Genomic DNA, 17,950 nt, shown 5'->3' on the forward strand with positions numbered 1-17,950 from the left:
CGTCAATCATTCCCTGCATGGTACACTACCCCCCCCCCCTCCCTGCGCACCCATACTAAACAAATTAAATCATGTTTATGTCTCCCGTACACCCCTATCTGTAGACTCCAAGTCTCTTACATACAAACACCATACTAATCCGAGTCACATAAAGTTCACCACTTATCTTATTGTCTCCTCCAGACCCCATGTCTCTCCTGTCAAAACCTTTGAATGATCACGCACCCAAGAACATGTTGGGTGCGTGTTGTTTTCAAACTCCAAATAATAAACCCCCCCCCCCCCCCAGACTATTCTATGCACCCTCATTGAAGTCATCACCCTTCCCAAATTTACACCCCCCCCAATCCATCCAAAATGAAAAGCTTCCTCCGCTAATTTCCAAATCAAATACCCTCCTCTAAAGCATTGAACTACAAGTCCAAGGCTGGCCGCCAATCTCCCACAAGCCTTTACCCACTGCCGCCAATCATTCCCTGCATGGTACACTCCCCCCCCCCCCCCCCCATCCCTGCGCACCCCTCTATTTCTGGACGTACACTCCTATGTGTTCTCTTCACACCCCACCCCCCTGCACCCCATCAGGCGTCTTGCATTAGACGCTACCCCCGTTGATAGCTTCAGCCGCCCGACTCTCCTCTTATGCCTGGAACTACAAGTCCAAGGCTGACCGCCAAGCTCCCACAAGCCTCTTATGCCTGGAACTACAAGTCCAAGGCTGACCGCCAAGCTCCCACAAGCCTCTTATGCCTGGAACTACAAGTCCAAGGCTGACCGCCAAGCTCCCACAAGCCTCTTATGCCTGGAACTACAAGTCCAAGGCTGACCGCCAAGCTCCCACAAGCCTCTTATGCCTGGAACTACAAGTCCAAGGCTGACCGCCAAGCTCCCACAAGCCTCTTATGCCTGGAACTACAAGTCCAAGGCTGCCCGCCAATCTCCCACAAGCCTTTACCCACTGCCGCCAATCATTCCCTGCATGGTACACTCCCCCCCCCCCCCCCCATCCCTGCGCACCCCTCTATTTCTGGACGTACACTCCCATTCTTCTCATACCTCCCCCTGTACCCCTTTATGTGCCTCTAATGAGACTCTGGCACCCACAAAGTTATTTCTATTGCGTGTCGCTACAAGTCTCATTCCAGACCATGAACAATCGTATGACGGCACTCTCCATATATTATTGACAAACCTCTCTAAGTATACATTTTTTATATTTTATACTAGTATAGGTATGTATCCTAATAAAAGTTTTTTATTTAAATCCAATCAATATCCCAACGTTTTACCCTTTAAAAATATTTGTTAATTTTAACCCTCCCACTTATTTAAATTTAAAGTTTTGGTCATTGGTTACATTTGAATATATTTTAACTCTCCTCCCTCTTCAAAATGCTATAAAGAGTTACTCTTAGCTCAGGTCTACATAATCGACATTCATCCAGCCTTCTGATCAAGTACTCATTCGTATTTCAACTATGGCTGATGAACCTTCATGTCGTTTGGTTCCTTCTACAAGAGGAATGCTCTTAAACATAGACGGATATCTTTTGGCAAAAAACAAGCAGCGTGGTGATGTCGTCTATTGGCACTGCACAGAGAGGAAGACCGGCCCTTGTTCATGTTTTGCAAAGACGACCATTGTTGCAGGACAGCACCAACTTAATACTCATGGAGAACATACTCATACTCCGAAGGCTGAAAAAACAGATGTTGCCATTGCCAAGGCATCAATAAAGCAACGTGCAAGGGATACCAATGATCCACCATCTGTAATAATTCAAGCGGTTACTGCCCAAATGCCGTCTACTAGTGCTGCCTGTCTTCCTAACAGTGAATCCCTCCGTAAACTTGTGAAAAGGGTAAGGAGAGCGGATTGCCCACCTGAGCCAACCACACTCGATGATATTGATATCCCACATAATTTGGAATACATTGATGGGATAAAATTTCTTGGAAAGGACAGTACTTTCCACAACGAAAGGACACTATTATTCAGTACAGAAGCTAACTTGCGGAAGCTTCATGAGGCACCGTATTGGGTAATGGATGGCACTTTCAAAACGTGTCCAACCCTATTTAGACAAATATACTCAATTCATGCTATGGTTGGCACAGATGACAGTACGCAACGCTTCGTCCCACTGGTCTATGGATTGCTTAGTAGCAAAAGTGAGGTTTGTTATATCCGTTTTTTAGAAGACCTACAGGATTATGCACAGGAATATGATATTCTATTTTCTCCTCTTTACATTTTGACAGATTTTGAGAATGCTGCAATACAAGCAGCTAAACAAGTTTTTCCGAGTAGCACACATAAGTGTTGCTTGTTTCATTTAGGTCAAAATATTTGGCGAAAAATTCAATCATGTGGCTTATCTGTACAATATGGACGTGATCATGCATTTGCTATGAAACTTAGGAACCTTCAGGCACTTTCCTTCCTCCCAGCAGACGAAATCCCTGCTGCATTTGAACAATTAAAATCAGAAATGCCTCCTAATGCTGCTACATTAGTAACTTATTTTGAGGAGACATATATATTGGGGCGGCTTAGAGAACGAACCAGAAGTCAAAACAGATCTCCCCCACTGTTTCCACCATGCATGTGGTCAGTGCATGACAATATGGTTGGTGGGATTCCAAGGACCCAAAATAAGTTGGAAGGATGGCACAGGAGATGGAATATTCTCCTGGGAGAGAAAAAGTTTGGAGTCTACAAACTTATCTCCTATCTTCACAAGGAGCAACAAATGACCACCAAGCTCATTGAAAAAGTAACCTTTAATGTTGCCCGAACACCAACCAAACGTGAAAATACTGCTCGAGAAGATGCACTACAGAAATGTTTTGCCCAACTTGGTTTCATAGATTTGATGGAATTTCTAAATGCCATTGCCTTCCATCTCAAGTTGGAGTAACTTTAAAACTAATTATAAACATAGTTATTTTTTCATTTTAAAGTTAAGTTTCATATTTTCTATGGTTTATTTTTCGTTAGTTGACTTTCAATCATTTAAAATACCATAAAAAAAAAACCACTTTTCACATATTGAATTTTGGGATGCTATCATTACTGGTAAGTAGAATTTTTATAATTATAGAAATTAACTATTATTCAAGTATTTTCTACATTATGTTTTCCATTCTAAAATATACATCAATCAAAAATCTCTAGCTATATTTTAAAGATTTAAAATATAATGGTTTCCCATTTCAGTTTAGCACAGTTGTACCCATGTAATGTTTTTGATAAAGTTTCCCTTCATTAATTTTAACATAAATTTTATTAATATTCTTCAATTAAAACAATTATATTGTTTATCAAACAGATTTACAATATTTTCTATATCAAAACAAATATATATATATATTTGGTTGCACCATTTTTGAAATCCTATTTTTACTGCAACGGTTAGATTTTTTTATTTGCCTAATTCATGGTGTACATGCTGTGGTTCTCCATTTGCTGTTGAAATAAACATCCCAGCATGCACTCTCACAGGTTTGCTTTTATTATATTTAAACATGTTGTCCATGCTTGCTGGGAGGTGTATTTAAAATGCCGAAGGAAACCATGGACTAGGTAATGGTTAGGCAACCTTTGTCTCACCAACTTCTGTGTAACTAAACTACCCAGCATGCACTGCCACAGTGTTGGCATCACTATAATAAAAAAAAAGTTTACAGGCATGCTGTATGCTGTGGTTCCATAACTCATTTAGACACATGCTGTGTTATCCTGGCCTTATCCTTATGAAATAACTGTTTTTAACACAATGAGATAAATTCTAATTTATGTATAAACTGTAAAAATGCAAAACACTGATAGGTATTAATTAAATTTTTAATGTTTTCTTGTGCATGTAACATACTAAATATTATGATTGGTTAATAACAATCTTACATTGTTACACCTCATTTCTCAAACAAGCAATACCCCCTTCCCTTAAATTTGATTATTTTTTTAAATTATAAAGAATTTATTAGCACACAAATGTCAATATAGTATAGTAGACACTAACTCTAAATTGATGTAACTGTAATGGTCTGCATGCAGGCTCAATCTAGCAGCAGCGATAGCGATGTTCGTCACCGCGCATCGCTATCGCAGAGGGGGCTACACACGAGTGATATGTGCAGAAAATCTAATCAATCTAGTCAGATTGATTAGATTTTAGCCATGGATCTCTCCATGAGTACCCCCCTTAATATTGCTCTCTAAATTGTATACAATTTCAAAGTGCATATCAACTATTCTAAACATTTGCTAACTTTTCTGCATTGCTAATATATTTACTCAATTTTTTTAAATTAGTTTACTGTTCTGACCTCCCAATCATCATCTGCAAGCCAAAGAAGATTTTTTCTCCTTATTACTTTCCAGGTAATATGCATTTTAAAACAATTTGATGTAGATAATTTGTCTTCTATTTATGTACCTTAATCATCTGTTCTAATGTAATAGTTTAATCTTGACATTGTTAATTATATATTTTTTTCACCTAAACTAGTTATCTTGTTTGCCCTTCCAATCAACTGCAATCCGCTGATTAGGACTCCTCATTATTTGGTTTTGCGGTAACTATACCTATTGAAACAGTTTTTAGCATTTTTATATTTAGCCTGTTTACGTACTTTAATCAGCTCTTAACAAAACATATTACATACATTAAATAATATTTTTAATTTATTTCTTACATAATCTTGTTAACTGTTATGACCTTTGAAATGTCTGATATCCATATCTTCATTTTTAGATTCATTCCTTTTTTTTTTATTTAATTATAATTCTAAACTAAATTGTACTTCTAACATGAATCCTGGAATCATGTACCTTTAAAAATATTAACATATCTAAAATGAACATATTTGCTTTACCTATACACTAATATATATATTACTACACAGGACCATATCTCTAACTTTGGAAATGCCTAGTAAGGATCCACTCTCTATTGTTAATATTACATAACAATAAAATATTATTCAACTGAATATATTTATTTGAAAAAATATCATATTTAACTATATTGTTATGACAGCAATATATTTAACATTTTCCTATTGAATTATTTGAAACAATAACAAAAATAAAATGTTCTTAATTTTTATCCATCATTAATATAAACACTGTCAGATTAGGATGGCAATAGTATTTCCACATCTTCTTCAGAAACTGTGTATATTTACCAAAATATAGTACAATAAGAAAATTATACAATACGAATAAAACAGTGTAATATCTCTCAATGTTTGGGTATTAAAGTTGACAGATTTTTTCCCTTAATGTAAAATAAAAAACGATTACTCTTAGATTAACAAATATGACAAAAAAAATTTTTTTTGTTTTTATATTATTATATAGAAAACACGTAAAAAATGTTCATTTTTTAAATTTTTTTATTGAATCATCATTGTTTGTGCACACAGTGTATGACTATTTTTTCAATACAGGAAAAGAAACTTGATCCACAATGAATCCACAACAAAGAATATGAAAACCATCTTGATCCTACATAACATAATCTGATGCGGTGATATTATTCTTATTAATCTTTATTATAGAAACATATACAATATATTTTTTTCAAGATTTATTTATAAATCTATTACCAGTTATAATATGTTAACCTGTTCAAAGTTCACCCTTTAGAAAATAAAACTTTTATTCATTGAAAATACTATGTTAGCTTATTGTTTTTATTATTATTCCTCATACTTACAGCACCCTAAAACTTAAATGACGCAATATGTGGGAAATACATACGCGTGTATGTCTTTGAGGGAAACATGGGAAATGATGATAGCGTCAATTGGCTAGATGGTTTACGCCATCAAAGAACCATATATATTTGCTAATCTGATCCCATCCTTACCTTCATAATTTTAATTTACAATTCCAATTTTTTATATATCAATATTAAAAATTTACTATTTTGCGAGTTTGGAAGCAAAATTGTGTAATGTGTACATTAAACACACAAATATGTTCCGATTGGTAATCTATTCAAATATTATTGCAAATACAATTAGAATATATAAATAGTGGGAGCGCAGAATGAATCCAATATATTATTTTATTTAAAATATTAATATGTCATCCACATAAAAATGCAGTACATGAACTAGCCTAAGAAAAAACAATTGATATTATATAAATGTAAACGAGACTGCCATATCTCCTGAACAAATATGAATAAAAAACCTTTAATAAACCCTAGTTAGGGCTGCATTAATGCTTCATGAAAATCAGCCGTGCGTCCACGAGCTGAAATGATTGTAAAAAGGAGACTGCTAAAAAGTGCCTCTGTTATAAGTCACTGTCCTCCTTATACACAATAGAATCTCATTGGTAGAGAGTGTCCCAGTACTGGACTTGCGGACAACCGTGCTGTAGTATTATGTGTCAAATGGATAGTGATGGTCAAATTCAATTTGTGGTATATCACCTGATGTAGAAGCCTCTCCGTCAAAGGCGCTGTACTGAGCCGGGTTTGCTGGGGCTCTGTGCAGTGAACGTACAGCTGGTCTCGTCACCGGTGTACCATCCAGATGAACACGGTAGTTTAATTCTGCTGAAGGATGCTGTACCAGTCTGGATATGCAACAGTGTAAAAATACTGGAGCAGCAGATTCTCCGTCCGCTGGTGGAAAAATCTGTATTAATTGCGGCTACGGTCCACTGGATGCATGCGGGTCACAGGGTGTTAAGAGAATATAGCAGTCCAAATGAGGTACTTCAAAGGAGTACCTTAACGCGTTTCTCGTCCCACAACGCTGGCCGTTTCATCAGAAGGAAATGAATTTTATTTCATTTCAAAGGTACTCCTTTGAAGGACCACATTTGGACTGCTATATTCTCCTGACACCCTGTGAGCCGCATGCATCGAGTGGACCGTAGCCGCAATTAATACGGATTTTTACACCAGCGGAGGGAGAATCTGCTGCTCCAGTATTTTTACACTGTTGCATATCCAGACTGGTACAGCATCCTTCAGCAGAATTAAACTACCGTGTTCATCTGGATGGTACACCGGTGACGAGACCAGCTGTACGTTCACTGCACAGAGCCCCAGCAAACCCGGCTCAGTACAGCGCCTTTGACGGAGAGGCTTCTACATCAGGTGATATACCACAAATTGAATTTGACCATCACTATCCATTTGACACATAATACTACAGCACGGTTGTCCGCAAGTCCAGTACTGGGACACTCTCTACCAATGAGATTCTATTGTGTATAAGGAGGACAGTGACTTATAACAGAGGCCCTTTTTAGCAGTCTCCTTTTTACAATCATTTCAGCTCGTGGACGCACGGCTGATTTTCATGAAGCATTAATGCAGCCCTAACTAGGGTTTATTAAAGGTTTTTTATTCATATTTGTTCAGGAGATATGGCAGTCTCGTTTACATTTATATAATATCAATTGTTTTTTCTTAGGCTAGTTCATGTACTGCATTTTTATGTGGATGACATATTAATATTTTAAATAAAACAATATATTGTATTCATTCTGCGCTCCCACTCTTTCTTTTTTCACACTCACTTTGATCCATTGTTGGGGCAGCCCGCCCACAACTGGTGAGCAGCCGCCTGAATCCAACCACATATAGTGTGTGTATTGTAGAGCGCCAATCTTTTGTATATATTTTTAGAATATATAAATGCATTGTTAAGCAAATGCAAATTATTAACAATACAAAACTTGCATTAATTTTTTTGGGATATTATTAGAATATAATATATATATATATGCATGAACAATCACTGTAATATGGAATATGTGTCTGTACATATATTTTCTCTATTTTTATCTTGAACATATTAGTATGTGAACCCCACCAACATGAACAAAACAAAACAAAACAAAATAAATTTAGAACATTTTCAGGAATGCACGACTTGAAGTATCTCAGAAAGTATATTCCTATTATCGATTTGTCTTTTCAAACAGGACACATGGATGACTCTGTATCCCTCTGTCTTCAGTTCCTTCACCCTGGCTCGCAAGACCGTTTGTGACATATCTAAAAATGAAGTAAAACAGGTAAGTTCTTGAAAGTTAATTTCCATACTTTTGTCCACCTTATCTTTAACTGTAGTCTTCATTTTAAAAGAAATGCAAGGTTTAAAGGTAACAACCCTAATTATAATAAAATATTACAATATATATTTCTCATTGTGACTCTAGATCAGTAGTGCACCGAAGATTTTTCCATCATTGGTATTAACAATGGTAAAGTTAAAGATATACAAGCACTATAGTAATGGGTTCCATCATAAATTATGTTTCACGGCACAGACAAAATTATCATGTCCAAACAACCCCAAAATATTCCAAAAATCCCCATTCAATGGAAGCACTACTGACTAATAAAATACATTCTGAAAGAATGCATTTCTTTGACAAAGCAATGCCGTATTTCTGAGTTTAATTTATTAGTCTGCGGTGCCGATGTTTGATGTATGTATATATATATATATATATATATATATATAGTGTCAGTTTGTACTGTGCTCCAAACAATAAATACAATATGCTGCAGTGACCTCCTCGTCAGCTTGGCATAAGATGACTATGTAGATGAAAGGTAATCGGCTGCACTCACACTGCCGTATTCAATGATGCAAAAAGTGTCCCTTTATTGCCTACATGTTTTGTTAAAAATCCCCTTCTTCAGGGACAGATTTCTGTCCAAATAACTTAAAAATATCTACATATATTTAAAAGTTTATTATATCCTGTTTAACACTCTTCTTCCTTATGTCTTTACTCTTTTTTTATTTGTTTTCCTTTTATATTTCAGGCAACTTTGTCTACATGTGTGTTTCCAGAGCTCTGGTTCTCTACATAAAACAAATATATTTGTATGCTACATGCCAGCATTTTGCTTATACTCCACTCTTGTGATGTCTAAACTTGTAGCCTATAACACTCTGCTAAGACTGTATCCAAAGTAAATCAAATGATTTTTTTTTTTTGAAAAATTTACAAACCATACACAAAATGACAATAGAAAATCAATGTAGGATTAACTTAGTTTCCTATTGAGTTTGGTGATTCAAACTCGCAATTTGAATAAGAAGCCTATGGCTAAAACTAATTAAAAATAATAAATGTTAGTGTTATATGTAGGATTTTTTAAGTGCAGGATGATGATCGTTGAGTAGGGCACATTTGTTATCTTGAGGAAACACATTTTTTATGTTACGTTTTTCAAAAAAAGCATAGCACATATGTCTCACCATATTTAGTTATCTGATAATGCAATCTATATACATTTATTCATTACCTTTAATATTTAAGCTTCATCCTCATCGTTAGCTTCCTGTCTCTTCCAATGTTGAATTTGAATATTTGCACGCTCTAATCTTACTCGAAGATCCATATTCTCATCATAGCTTGAGCTAGGTCGATAAGCCAATTGCAATCTTGAATGCACTTCTGATGCTACAGCTATGCTTCTCAAATTTGTGTTTTCAGGGCTGTATTCAGAGGGTACAGGTGCAGCGGTGGATTTATACTTTCCTGGTGCAGCGGTGGATTCTGAGGGTCCTGAGTCAGCGGGGGATTCTGAGGCAATTTGTCCAGTAGTGGATTCTGAGTGTCCTGGTTTTGGCTTCAATAAATAGGGCCCTGGTGCAGTGGTGGATACATTGAGGCCTCTATAAGCAGTGGATACATAGTCTCCATGTAAGTTGTTGTATACATAGGGTCCTGCTAAAGTGGAGGATACATAGGGTCCTGTAAAAGTAGTGGATACATAGGGTCTTGATGCAGGGATGGATACATAGGGTTCTGCTAAAATTGAGGATACATAGTGTCCTGTTACAGTCGTGGATACAGAGGGTTCTGTTGCAGTGGTGGATACATAGGGTCTTGCTAAAGTGGAGGATACATAGGGTCCTGTAAAAGTAGTGGATACATAGGGTCTTGATGCAGGGATGGATACATAGGGTTCTGCTAAAATTGAGGATACATAGTGTCCTGTTACAGTCGTGGATACAGAGGGTTCTGTTGCAGTGGTGGATACATAGGGTCTTGCTAAAGTTGAGGATACATAGGGTCCTGTAAAAGTAGTGGATACATAGGGTCTTGATGCAGGGATGGATACATAGGGTTCTGCTAAAGTTGAGGATACATAGTGTCCTGTTACAGTCGTGCATACATAGGGTTCTGTTGCAGTGGTGGATACATAGGGTCTTGGTGCAGGGATGGATGCATAGGGTCCTGCAAAAGTGGAGGATACACAGGGTCCTGTTTCACGTATGGATACATAGGGTCCTGATAATGTCGAGGATACATAGGGTCCTGTTAAAGTAGTGGATACATAGGGTCTTGGTGCAGGGATGGATACATAGGGTCCCGCAAAAGTGGAGGATACACAGGGTCCTGTTGCAGGTATGGATACATAGGGTCCTGATAATGTCGAGGATACATAGGGTCCTGTTAAAGTAGTGGATAGATAGGGTCCTGCTGCAGTGGTGGATACATAGGGTCCTGGTAAAGTGTAGGATACATATGGTCCTGTTAAAGTGGTGGAAACATTGGTACTTGCTGCAGCAGTGGATACAGAGTATACTGGTAAAGTGGTGGATACATAGGTTACTGTTGCAGTGGTGGATACATAGGGTCCTGGTAAAGTGGTGGATACATCTGTTCCTGCTGCAGGGGTGGATACAGATTCTCCTGGTAAAGTGGTGTATAGATAGGTTCCAGGTGCAGCGCTCGTTGCATACTCTCTGTGTGTAGAGCTTGTTACATAGTCTCCACGTGTACAGCTGGATACAAAGGTTCCTGCTGTAGCATTGGATATACAAGAAGGATTATCTGATCTGGACATTCTTTGTCTTTCTTCTGTCAACAGTTGCATGAAAGTGGAAATCATGCGTGTGATGGTAATAGTCTCATACTGCCATGCTAGCATTTGATTTATACTGTGCTGCATCTGTTGGTAGTTGATTGCTGCCACATTCTGTGATGAAACAAGATGATCGTAAAAATTTGCAAGAGTGACAAGTGCTTGATTCTGTTGTCTTTGTGTTGTGTTGAGAATCTGTATATTATTATTCAGCTGATTTATTTGATGTTCAATTTTTTTCATTTCTTCATTTCTATTCCTCTCAATTAGCTGCATGGCTTCCTTTAAAGAATCCTGTTGGCTAATGGTTTGTGATCTGCTAACTTCACATTCTGTGTGTATAAAAAGTTCTAGGTACAGTTAATACATCAATTTACAGACAATTTATTAAGTATAGTTAGAAGAACCAAAAAATCAAGTTATAAAAAAACCAGTATCTATTAATGATAGTGGATCTCATTAAAATCTATGTTTTATACATTAAAAAAATTTACCTTGATTTGTAGAGTCCAGGAATTGGTCTTGAAGACCATGGTCAATTACACTAGAATGTGCAGTCTCTGCATTCAATTCCACCTGGTTGGTATCTTCTGTATCAATATTACTTTTCTGGCTGTGCAATACAGGCTCCTCATTAATGTTATCCTGTGTCTGTGTGGCAGTCACCATGTTGCTTTCTATGGCTTAAAACATAATAGATAAATACCATTCATCTTAAACATAGTTTTTAACCATATTGAATATCAATGATAGTAAATTTTATTTATATTGATTAAAATAAATACCTTTATCTAACATTAAAGGGTTTAGCATGGTTGAATTTTCATCCTCCATGAAAGGATCATCCATTGTTGATTGTTCTTGCCTCATGGATGTTTCATTTACCGTGGAAGTCTCTACCGTAGTGGAACTGTGAACCACAGAAGAATATTCTTGCATCATTGATGTTTGGTCCACCGTGGAATGATCATCCACTCTTGCCGAATGTTTCAGCATTGATGGTTCGGCCACAAAGGAAGTATCATCCACTGTCGAAGTATGTTGCAGCATTGATGGTTGGTCCAACATGGTAGCATGGTCCGCTGTTGCATCATGATGCAGCATTGATGGTTCGTCCACCATGGAAGGATTGTCCAATGTTAAAATATGTGGCATCACTGATGGTTCATCCGCAGTTGAAGGAAAATTGTCTGTCATAACTGTTTTTGTTTCAGAAAAAGAAACTTTCCTTGAAATTGTTGTAAAGGAACCTGAAATAAATAATAGGTATATTTAACATTGCATACATATAAATACATAATATTTTATAGACATTACAATATTTCTAGCATTATAAAACTGTGTAAAGCATACCTCAAAAATGTATTTACTTATATTTTTATAGTAATATTTTTTAATACATATAATATTTTATTATATTTATTATTATTATTTTATTACAACAGAAAAAAGCCTTTTTGGCTCAATAATATAGCTTATAATCCAATTTTTGATTTATTTCTACAACATAGGGTAAAACATTATAGCTAGCACAATATTATTTTACAGTAGGAGGGCATGTTTATAAAATTAGAATAAGATGCTAGATAGCATGTGTGTATGTTTTTAGGTTCAACGCTAACTCAGGAAAGTAGGTAGCAATTTACAACACACTGTGGAAATATTTGACTAAAAATCTGTAAAAAAATAATGTGAGTCTAATACAAAGCTCTAACACTTATCTGTGTGGCCGGTAAGGGGGTGACAGTTAAAAATCATTACTGGTCGGCCTTGCGTGGATGAATAGTGACAAGACATAAGTGTATGGAGAAGGGTTGTCGGTAATTAGTTATATAGTAAAAAATTTCAACATGGGTTTTTAATTCTGTTTTTGTTCTCACATTCCTCGTTAAGTGATGTGTTGTGTAAGGTGCCTAGCTCAGCTACCGCTGTATTATTTGCAGGTTCCCATTCCCAATTGTTGTCCAAGTTGATCCTTAAATAGGAAGAAAAATAACTAATTAAATTAAGAAGGTTGGACTCAGGTCTACTTATTTCTCATGTCAATCTAATGACCATGTCTACATAATAAATGTTGACTTTTAGTAGCCCAATCAATGTTTATCTACCTAATGACCTCCTACATGAAAAAATTAAGTTCGGATATCTTACATATATAACATAGTGAGGGTTGCCTGTAGTCCACACATTTACAGCATTTAGAAGAGTAGCATCAGCAGCAGGATTGGGCTGATAAAGAATGGCATAATTCTCCTTTGCGCCTGCAATTTTAACCATTGGCGGCAGCAGCGTTCGTAGAATGTCCTTTATAAGTGTAATTATTGATAATCAATTACAAAGTAATCAGTTAACTTTTGGTATATCTCGTTGATAAAACGAGAGACATAAGTAAGAGATTTTAATTTAATTAATTTATTTTGATTATACTAGCATTTACTTAGCAATGAACTATTTTTTCAGCTAATAATTATATATGTATTTAAAAAAAAAAATTACATTGATTTTTAATTATGACCAAAGTATTTATTTTGGCTCAATAGAACAAAGAAATTAACAGTATATGTTTTCATATGCACTATATTTTGAAATATCTTACATAAACTATTTATTATCTAACTCACGATATAACATCATACAATATTGCAAACATTATTTACTGTTTAGTTGTAACGTTTTTACTTTTGTTTTAAATTTTTTACCAGACTGTTGCTCTTCCAAATTCTTCTGCTTTTTCTTATGTGTTTTCTTTTGATTTTTTTCTTGAGCAACCTTAAGTTCTTTAGCAAATATAAAAAATAAAATAAAAATATTACAGTTACTAAACATTTTAATATCACACACACACACACACACACACACACACACACACACACACACACACACACACACACACACACACACACACACACACACACACACACACACATTGAGTAAACCTTATCCTAAATGATGGGTTCAGGTACTATTTTGGATATACAATTTGAAAGTATTTGTACTAACTGCATATCATAATGAGATCGCATGGCGATGGTGTCCAAATTGAAGCACAGAGTGCATTTATGTTTAATATACACATTATACACAAACCCGTAAGGTCATTTTATACAATTTTTTAACATACTTTGTGCATTAAACAAAGTGTGTGTATATTTACACAATTAATTTGTTTCATATACACATTATACAAACAGCCTGAAGGTCAATTTATGTAATTTTCTTTATAATGTTGTGTATTAAAATAATTATTTTCACATTTGCCATCATAAAACAAATTTTTCACTATCTTACTCTCCCATTAAAATCTATGTGTAAAAATTTTTTCTTTTATTGATTGATATTGGGATATGGCATACTCCACCTATGTTTGTGTGTATATAGATATAGACACACACACATCTGGTGGATTGATATTTTTCATGGACAATACGATAATATATCTATCTATCTATCTATCTATCTATCTATCTATCTATCTATCTAGATATAGTTATATACATATTTATAGTTTGTAAAATAGTTACCCTGGGAACCAGTGGGTGGCCTCTCGTCATCTTGTACCATTCTAAAGTGCTCTTCTAGTTTTTTCTCCCAAACCTTTTGGAGTTTTCTTCTACACTTTATTTTATGATTTGTCTTCCTCTTACAGTCACGTAGTCTCTTTTTGCAGCTTTCAGGAGTTCGATGTATATCTCGAGCTGTAGACACAGATTTTGCTATTTCTTCCCAAGTATTATTTTTAAATTTCTGGTGTACATTAAAAGCTTCGGGACCAAATAGCTGACATGTATGATGAATAACTTGGTCAATGAGGGTGTCTGTTTCATCATCTGTGAACTTTGGGGCCCTGTGGATGCTTCCTTCATCAGGAGATTCATATTCATCATGAGAAGCATCACTGTGACTCTTCTGACTGTGAGATGTTTCAGCTTCATCTTGAGTAAGTGAGGTTCGTTTTCTGCTACCACCCTCTGCCATTTTTTAAAACTAATACAATATAAATAAAGACAAAGATTTACTAAATAATTCTATATATATGTTCTATAATTTTTTTCTATTAATCATTTATTAATTAAGAATTATGTTTTCAATTTATCTGGAGCCATGCACTGATACTTAGATGCCAAATAATTCACTAGCCTTGAAACATCAATCGATGGTAGTAAACCATCTGTTTCTCCCCATCAATGTTAAAATTATTCAAACCTGATATAGACCTTGAAAAAGGGACAGCATAGTCCAGAAACGCGTTGGTTTGCCATGCTGTGCCTTATTCCATAATCAAGACGGACAATCTCTGCATGCTTTGGGTAACATTTGTGATTCTAAACTCTGGAGCCTACTGCTTTCTCAACACCTGCGGCTCACACCAAATATAAGGGTACGATCACTTTCCTGCCTTCATTGTGAATCACAACGTGTTTGAGATTTTTTTTTTTTCATATTTTTTTTCTTTTATGAAATATTTTACATTATACATTATACATAGCAGCGGATTGGTTGCCATGGCCAACTTCTCCACTGGCTCACTTTAACACACTTTTCAATGCTTCATGAATAGATCACTATGGGAGAGACGTCATGAGATCTCTGCCATAGCAGCGCCGTACAGACACTAGAGGTCAGTAATGACCTCTAGTATCTGTCACTGGAGACGGCTACAGCGGACGCCCACACAGTCCACGGCGTCTGCTGCAGACGGGGAGCGGGCAGGCGGCGGTGACTGCGGACACAGGACGCAGCGCACTGGGCGTATGCACTGCTTGAATGCACAAATAACCGCTCATGGCAATACCAAATCAATATCAGCAGCATAACTATTTCTCAGTAACAGTGTTTTAAGTGGGATGGCCATGGGTGTGTTCAGCTGCGATGTGAAAAGTGTGAGTGGACAAATATGGTCACTAAAGGGTCTATTCATACAGAAAACGAAAACATAATTGCTACTTATCACTACACATCGCATTGCTTTGATGCGATGTATAGCTGTGATAAGTAGCAATTAATGTATACTTACCCTTAAGACGATGCGCTGCGGTGTCTAGGGCTATTGCGGTGAGGTCTGCTCCAGCGGTCCTTCCCAGCGATGCGCGGGGTACAGCGGAGGGTCACTTTGCGCATGCGCAGGGTGTTTACCTCCCGTCAGCCCGCAGTAGTTGCTGTGAGGTCGGGGGGCAGAGCCAGCGCGAGGTGCAGAGCAGTGATCGGGGAAGCATTGAGCTTCCCTGATGTCTCCGCACTACAGTTCAGGTTACGGCGTCCTGAGATGGCGAACCTGGACTCCATGGAGAAGCGGAAAGCAGAGCTTTCCACACCTTCATGAATCGCACTCACCATACAAAGGTATGGTGATGCGATTCAGGCACAGAGCGGGGGTAACGCTGGAGAAGTCAGAGACTTCTACACGTTAACCCGCTCTGTGAATTGCAGTAGGCAGAGAAAAGCCCTGTTTACCGCCAAAAAAAGGTCTTTTCAATGCTACATGAATAGACCCCTAACTGTGCTATGGGAGACCATATATGGTTTCAGTCATAGATGGCCATCCTAGCTTTCCATGAAAGACCCGCTGACCAATCAAAGATCAGGGGTGGTGAGTCACGGGTGCTGTGGTCTAAACTACGATCGTTATAAAAAAAAAATATATATATATATATATATATATATATATATATATATATTTTTATAACATACATAAATATTGGTTTAGGCTGAGACAGTGATGTACAGAAAACATAGGTTCTCCACCATCGCTGGGAAAAGTATTCTACATCGGTCATAAACCTTGAATTAATTTGATTCATAGATGAACGATAGTCATCCCTAGTGTATTTATCTATGTGGGATAGCACAAATGTATGTTGTGACAATGGCCCTCATTCCGAGTTGTTCGCTCGGTATTTTTCATCGCATCGCAGTGAAAATCCGCTTAGTACGCATGCGCAATGTTCGCACTGCGACTGCGCCAAGTAACTTTACTATGAAGAAAGTATTTTTACTCACGGCTTTTTCTTCGCTCCGGCGATCGTAATGTGATTGACAGGAAATGGGTGTTACTGGGCGGATACACGGCGTTTCAGGGGCGTGTGGCTGAAAACGCTACCGTTTCCGGAAAAAACGCAGGAGTGGCCGGGGAAACGGTGGGAGTGCCTGGGCGAACGCTGGGTGTGTTTGTGACGTCAACCAGGAACGACAAGCACTGAAATGATCGCACAGGCAGAGTAAGTCTGGAGCTACTCTGAAACTGCTAACTCGTTTGTAATCGCAATATTGCGCGTACGTCGGTCGCAATTTTAAGAAGCTAAGATTCACTCCCAGTAGGCGGCGGCTTAGCGTGTGTAACTCTGCTACATTCGCCTTGCGAGCGAACAACTCGGAATGAGGGCCAATAATCCTTCCTCACATCCAAGACACAGTTGCCACACCCTGCTGGGCTCTGCAATGTGATAAGGGTTGGGTGACATAGCTGTGTATCTGTGCAGTGATGCTAGATGTCTTTAGCATGATGAACAGGCAGCCAAGCATGGAGTTTAATCGGCGCCATTTTGTAATTGGGAACGTACTGTCAGTCACTCTGACTGCAAAACGGCAATAAAACACAGCTATGTTATCACAAAACCAGATAAGTTTACAAAGCCAGATAAAACTGTTCCAGTAACTGTAGTACGATTGGTTGTAATGGATGCAGGGCCGAGGTGTGGTATGGTTAGCAGAGGGTATCTTTAAGATGGATGTAACACATTAATGTAGATTGCTGCATTTGACTGTCAGAAGGAGTTAATCTAAAAAAACCAAGCAGCTAGTGATAGTGAACTCGGTATTATGTAGATCTTGAGGAGGAAACATTTATAAAGAGTGTGTGTGTTTTGTATTTGTCTGAAACGACCTATATTTTGTTCTAACTGTGAAGAATAGAATTAGATGAAAGTTTGAAATTTACCTTAACAGGAAATACAATTATCTTATTGTAAAAAATCAATAGAATACAGCATACCCGGTTTAGTGGTCTCTGACGCAGTGGGTAAATACAGATTACTTACGCTGACACTCATGAGCGCTGTTCTCAAAATGGCGCCTAAGCAAGGGTC

At 37.2% G+C, this 17,950-nt stretch overlaps 1 protein-coding gene and 1 long non-coding RNA gene across 3 annotated transcripts; one reads left to right on the plus strand and one right to left on the minus strand.

The window, feature by feature from the left end:
* Positions 1-4,255: 4,255 nt before the first annotated feature.
* Positions 4,256-5,668, plus strand: LOC135051029 (uncharacterized). Its single transcript, XR_010242000.1, has 3 exons — positions 4,256-4,387; positions 4,515-4,581; positions 5,458-5,668. It is a non-coding gene; the product is annotated as an uncharacterized LOC135051029 (long non-coding RNA).
* Positions 5,669-7,499: 1,831 nt separating this feature from the next.
* On the minus strand, positions 7,500-14,853 carry LOC135040576 (serine-rich adhesin for platelets-like). Of its 2 annotated transcripts, XM_063954833.1 has the most exons (6): positions 14,390-14,853; positions 13,568-13,645; positions 11,654-12,118; positions 11,363-11,551; positions 9,300-11,200; positions 7,500-8,033 (listed from the first exon to the last, which is right to left on the minus strand). In XM_063954833.1, exons 1-5 carry the CDS (start codon positions 14,841-14,843, stop codon positions 9,309-9,311), a joined length of 3,078 nt encoding a protein of 1,025 aa, XP_063810903.1. In that variant the 5' UTR covers positions 14,844-14,853; the 3' UTR covers positions 7,500-8,033; positions 9,300-9,308. The 2 variants fall into 2 exon arrangements, with proteins under 2 accessions (XP_063810903.1, XP_063810900.1); XM_063954830.1 differs by lacking the exon at positions 7,500-8,033 and having other exon boundaries at positions 9,037-11,200.
* Positions 14,854-17,950: the final 3,097 nt, after the last annotated feature.

The sequence above is a fragment of the Pseudophryne corroboree genome, chromosome 2, assembly GCF_028390025.1.
Source record: "Pseudophryne corroboree isolate aPseCor3 chromosome 2, aPseCor3.hap2, whole genome shotgun sequence".
Lineage (NCBI taxonomy): Eukaryota > Metazoa > Chordata > Amphibia > Anura > Myobatrachidae > Pseudophryne > Pseudophryne corroboree.

What these genes read in the sequence shown, in the direction of transcription:
- LOC135040576 (XM_063954833.1), bottom strand. Translation starts at nt 14,843, where the DNA reads ATGGCAGAGGGTGGTAGCAGAAAACGAACCTCACTTACTCAAGATGAA. An exon ending in CCCTTTAATGTTAGATAAAG is followed by an intron (nt 11,552 to 11,653) that starts GTATTTATTTTA and finishes TTATGTTTTAAG; the next exon opens with CCATAGAAAGCAACATGGTG. An exon ending in CCTGGACTCTACAAATCAAG is followed by an intron (nt 11,201 to 11,362) that starts GTAAATTTTTTT and finishes TTATACACACAG; the next exon opens with AATGTGAAGTTAGCAGATCA.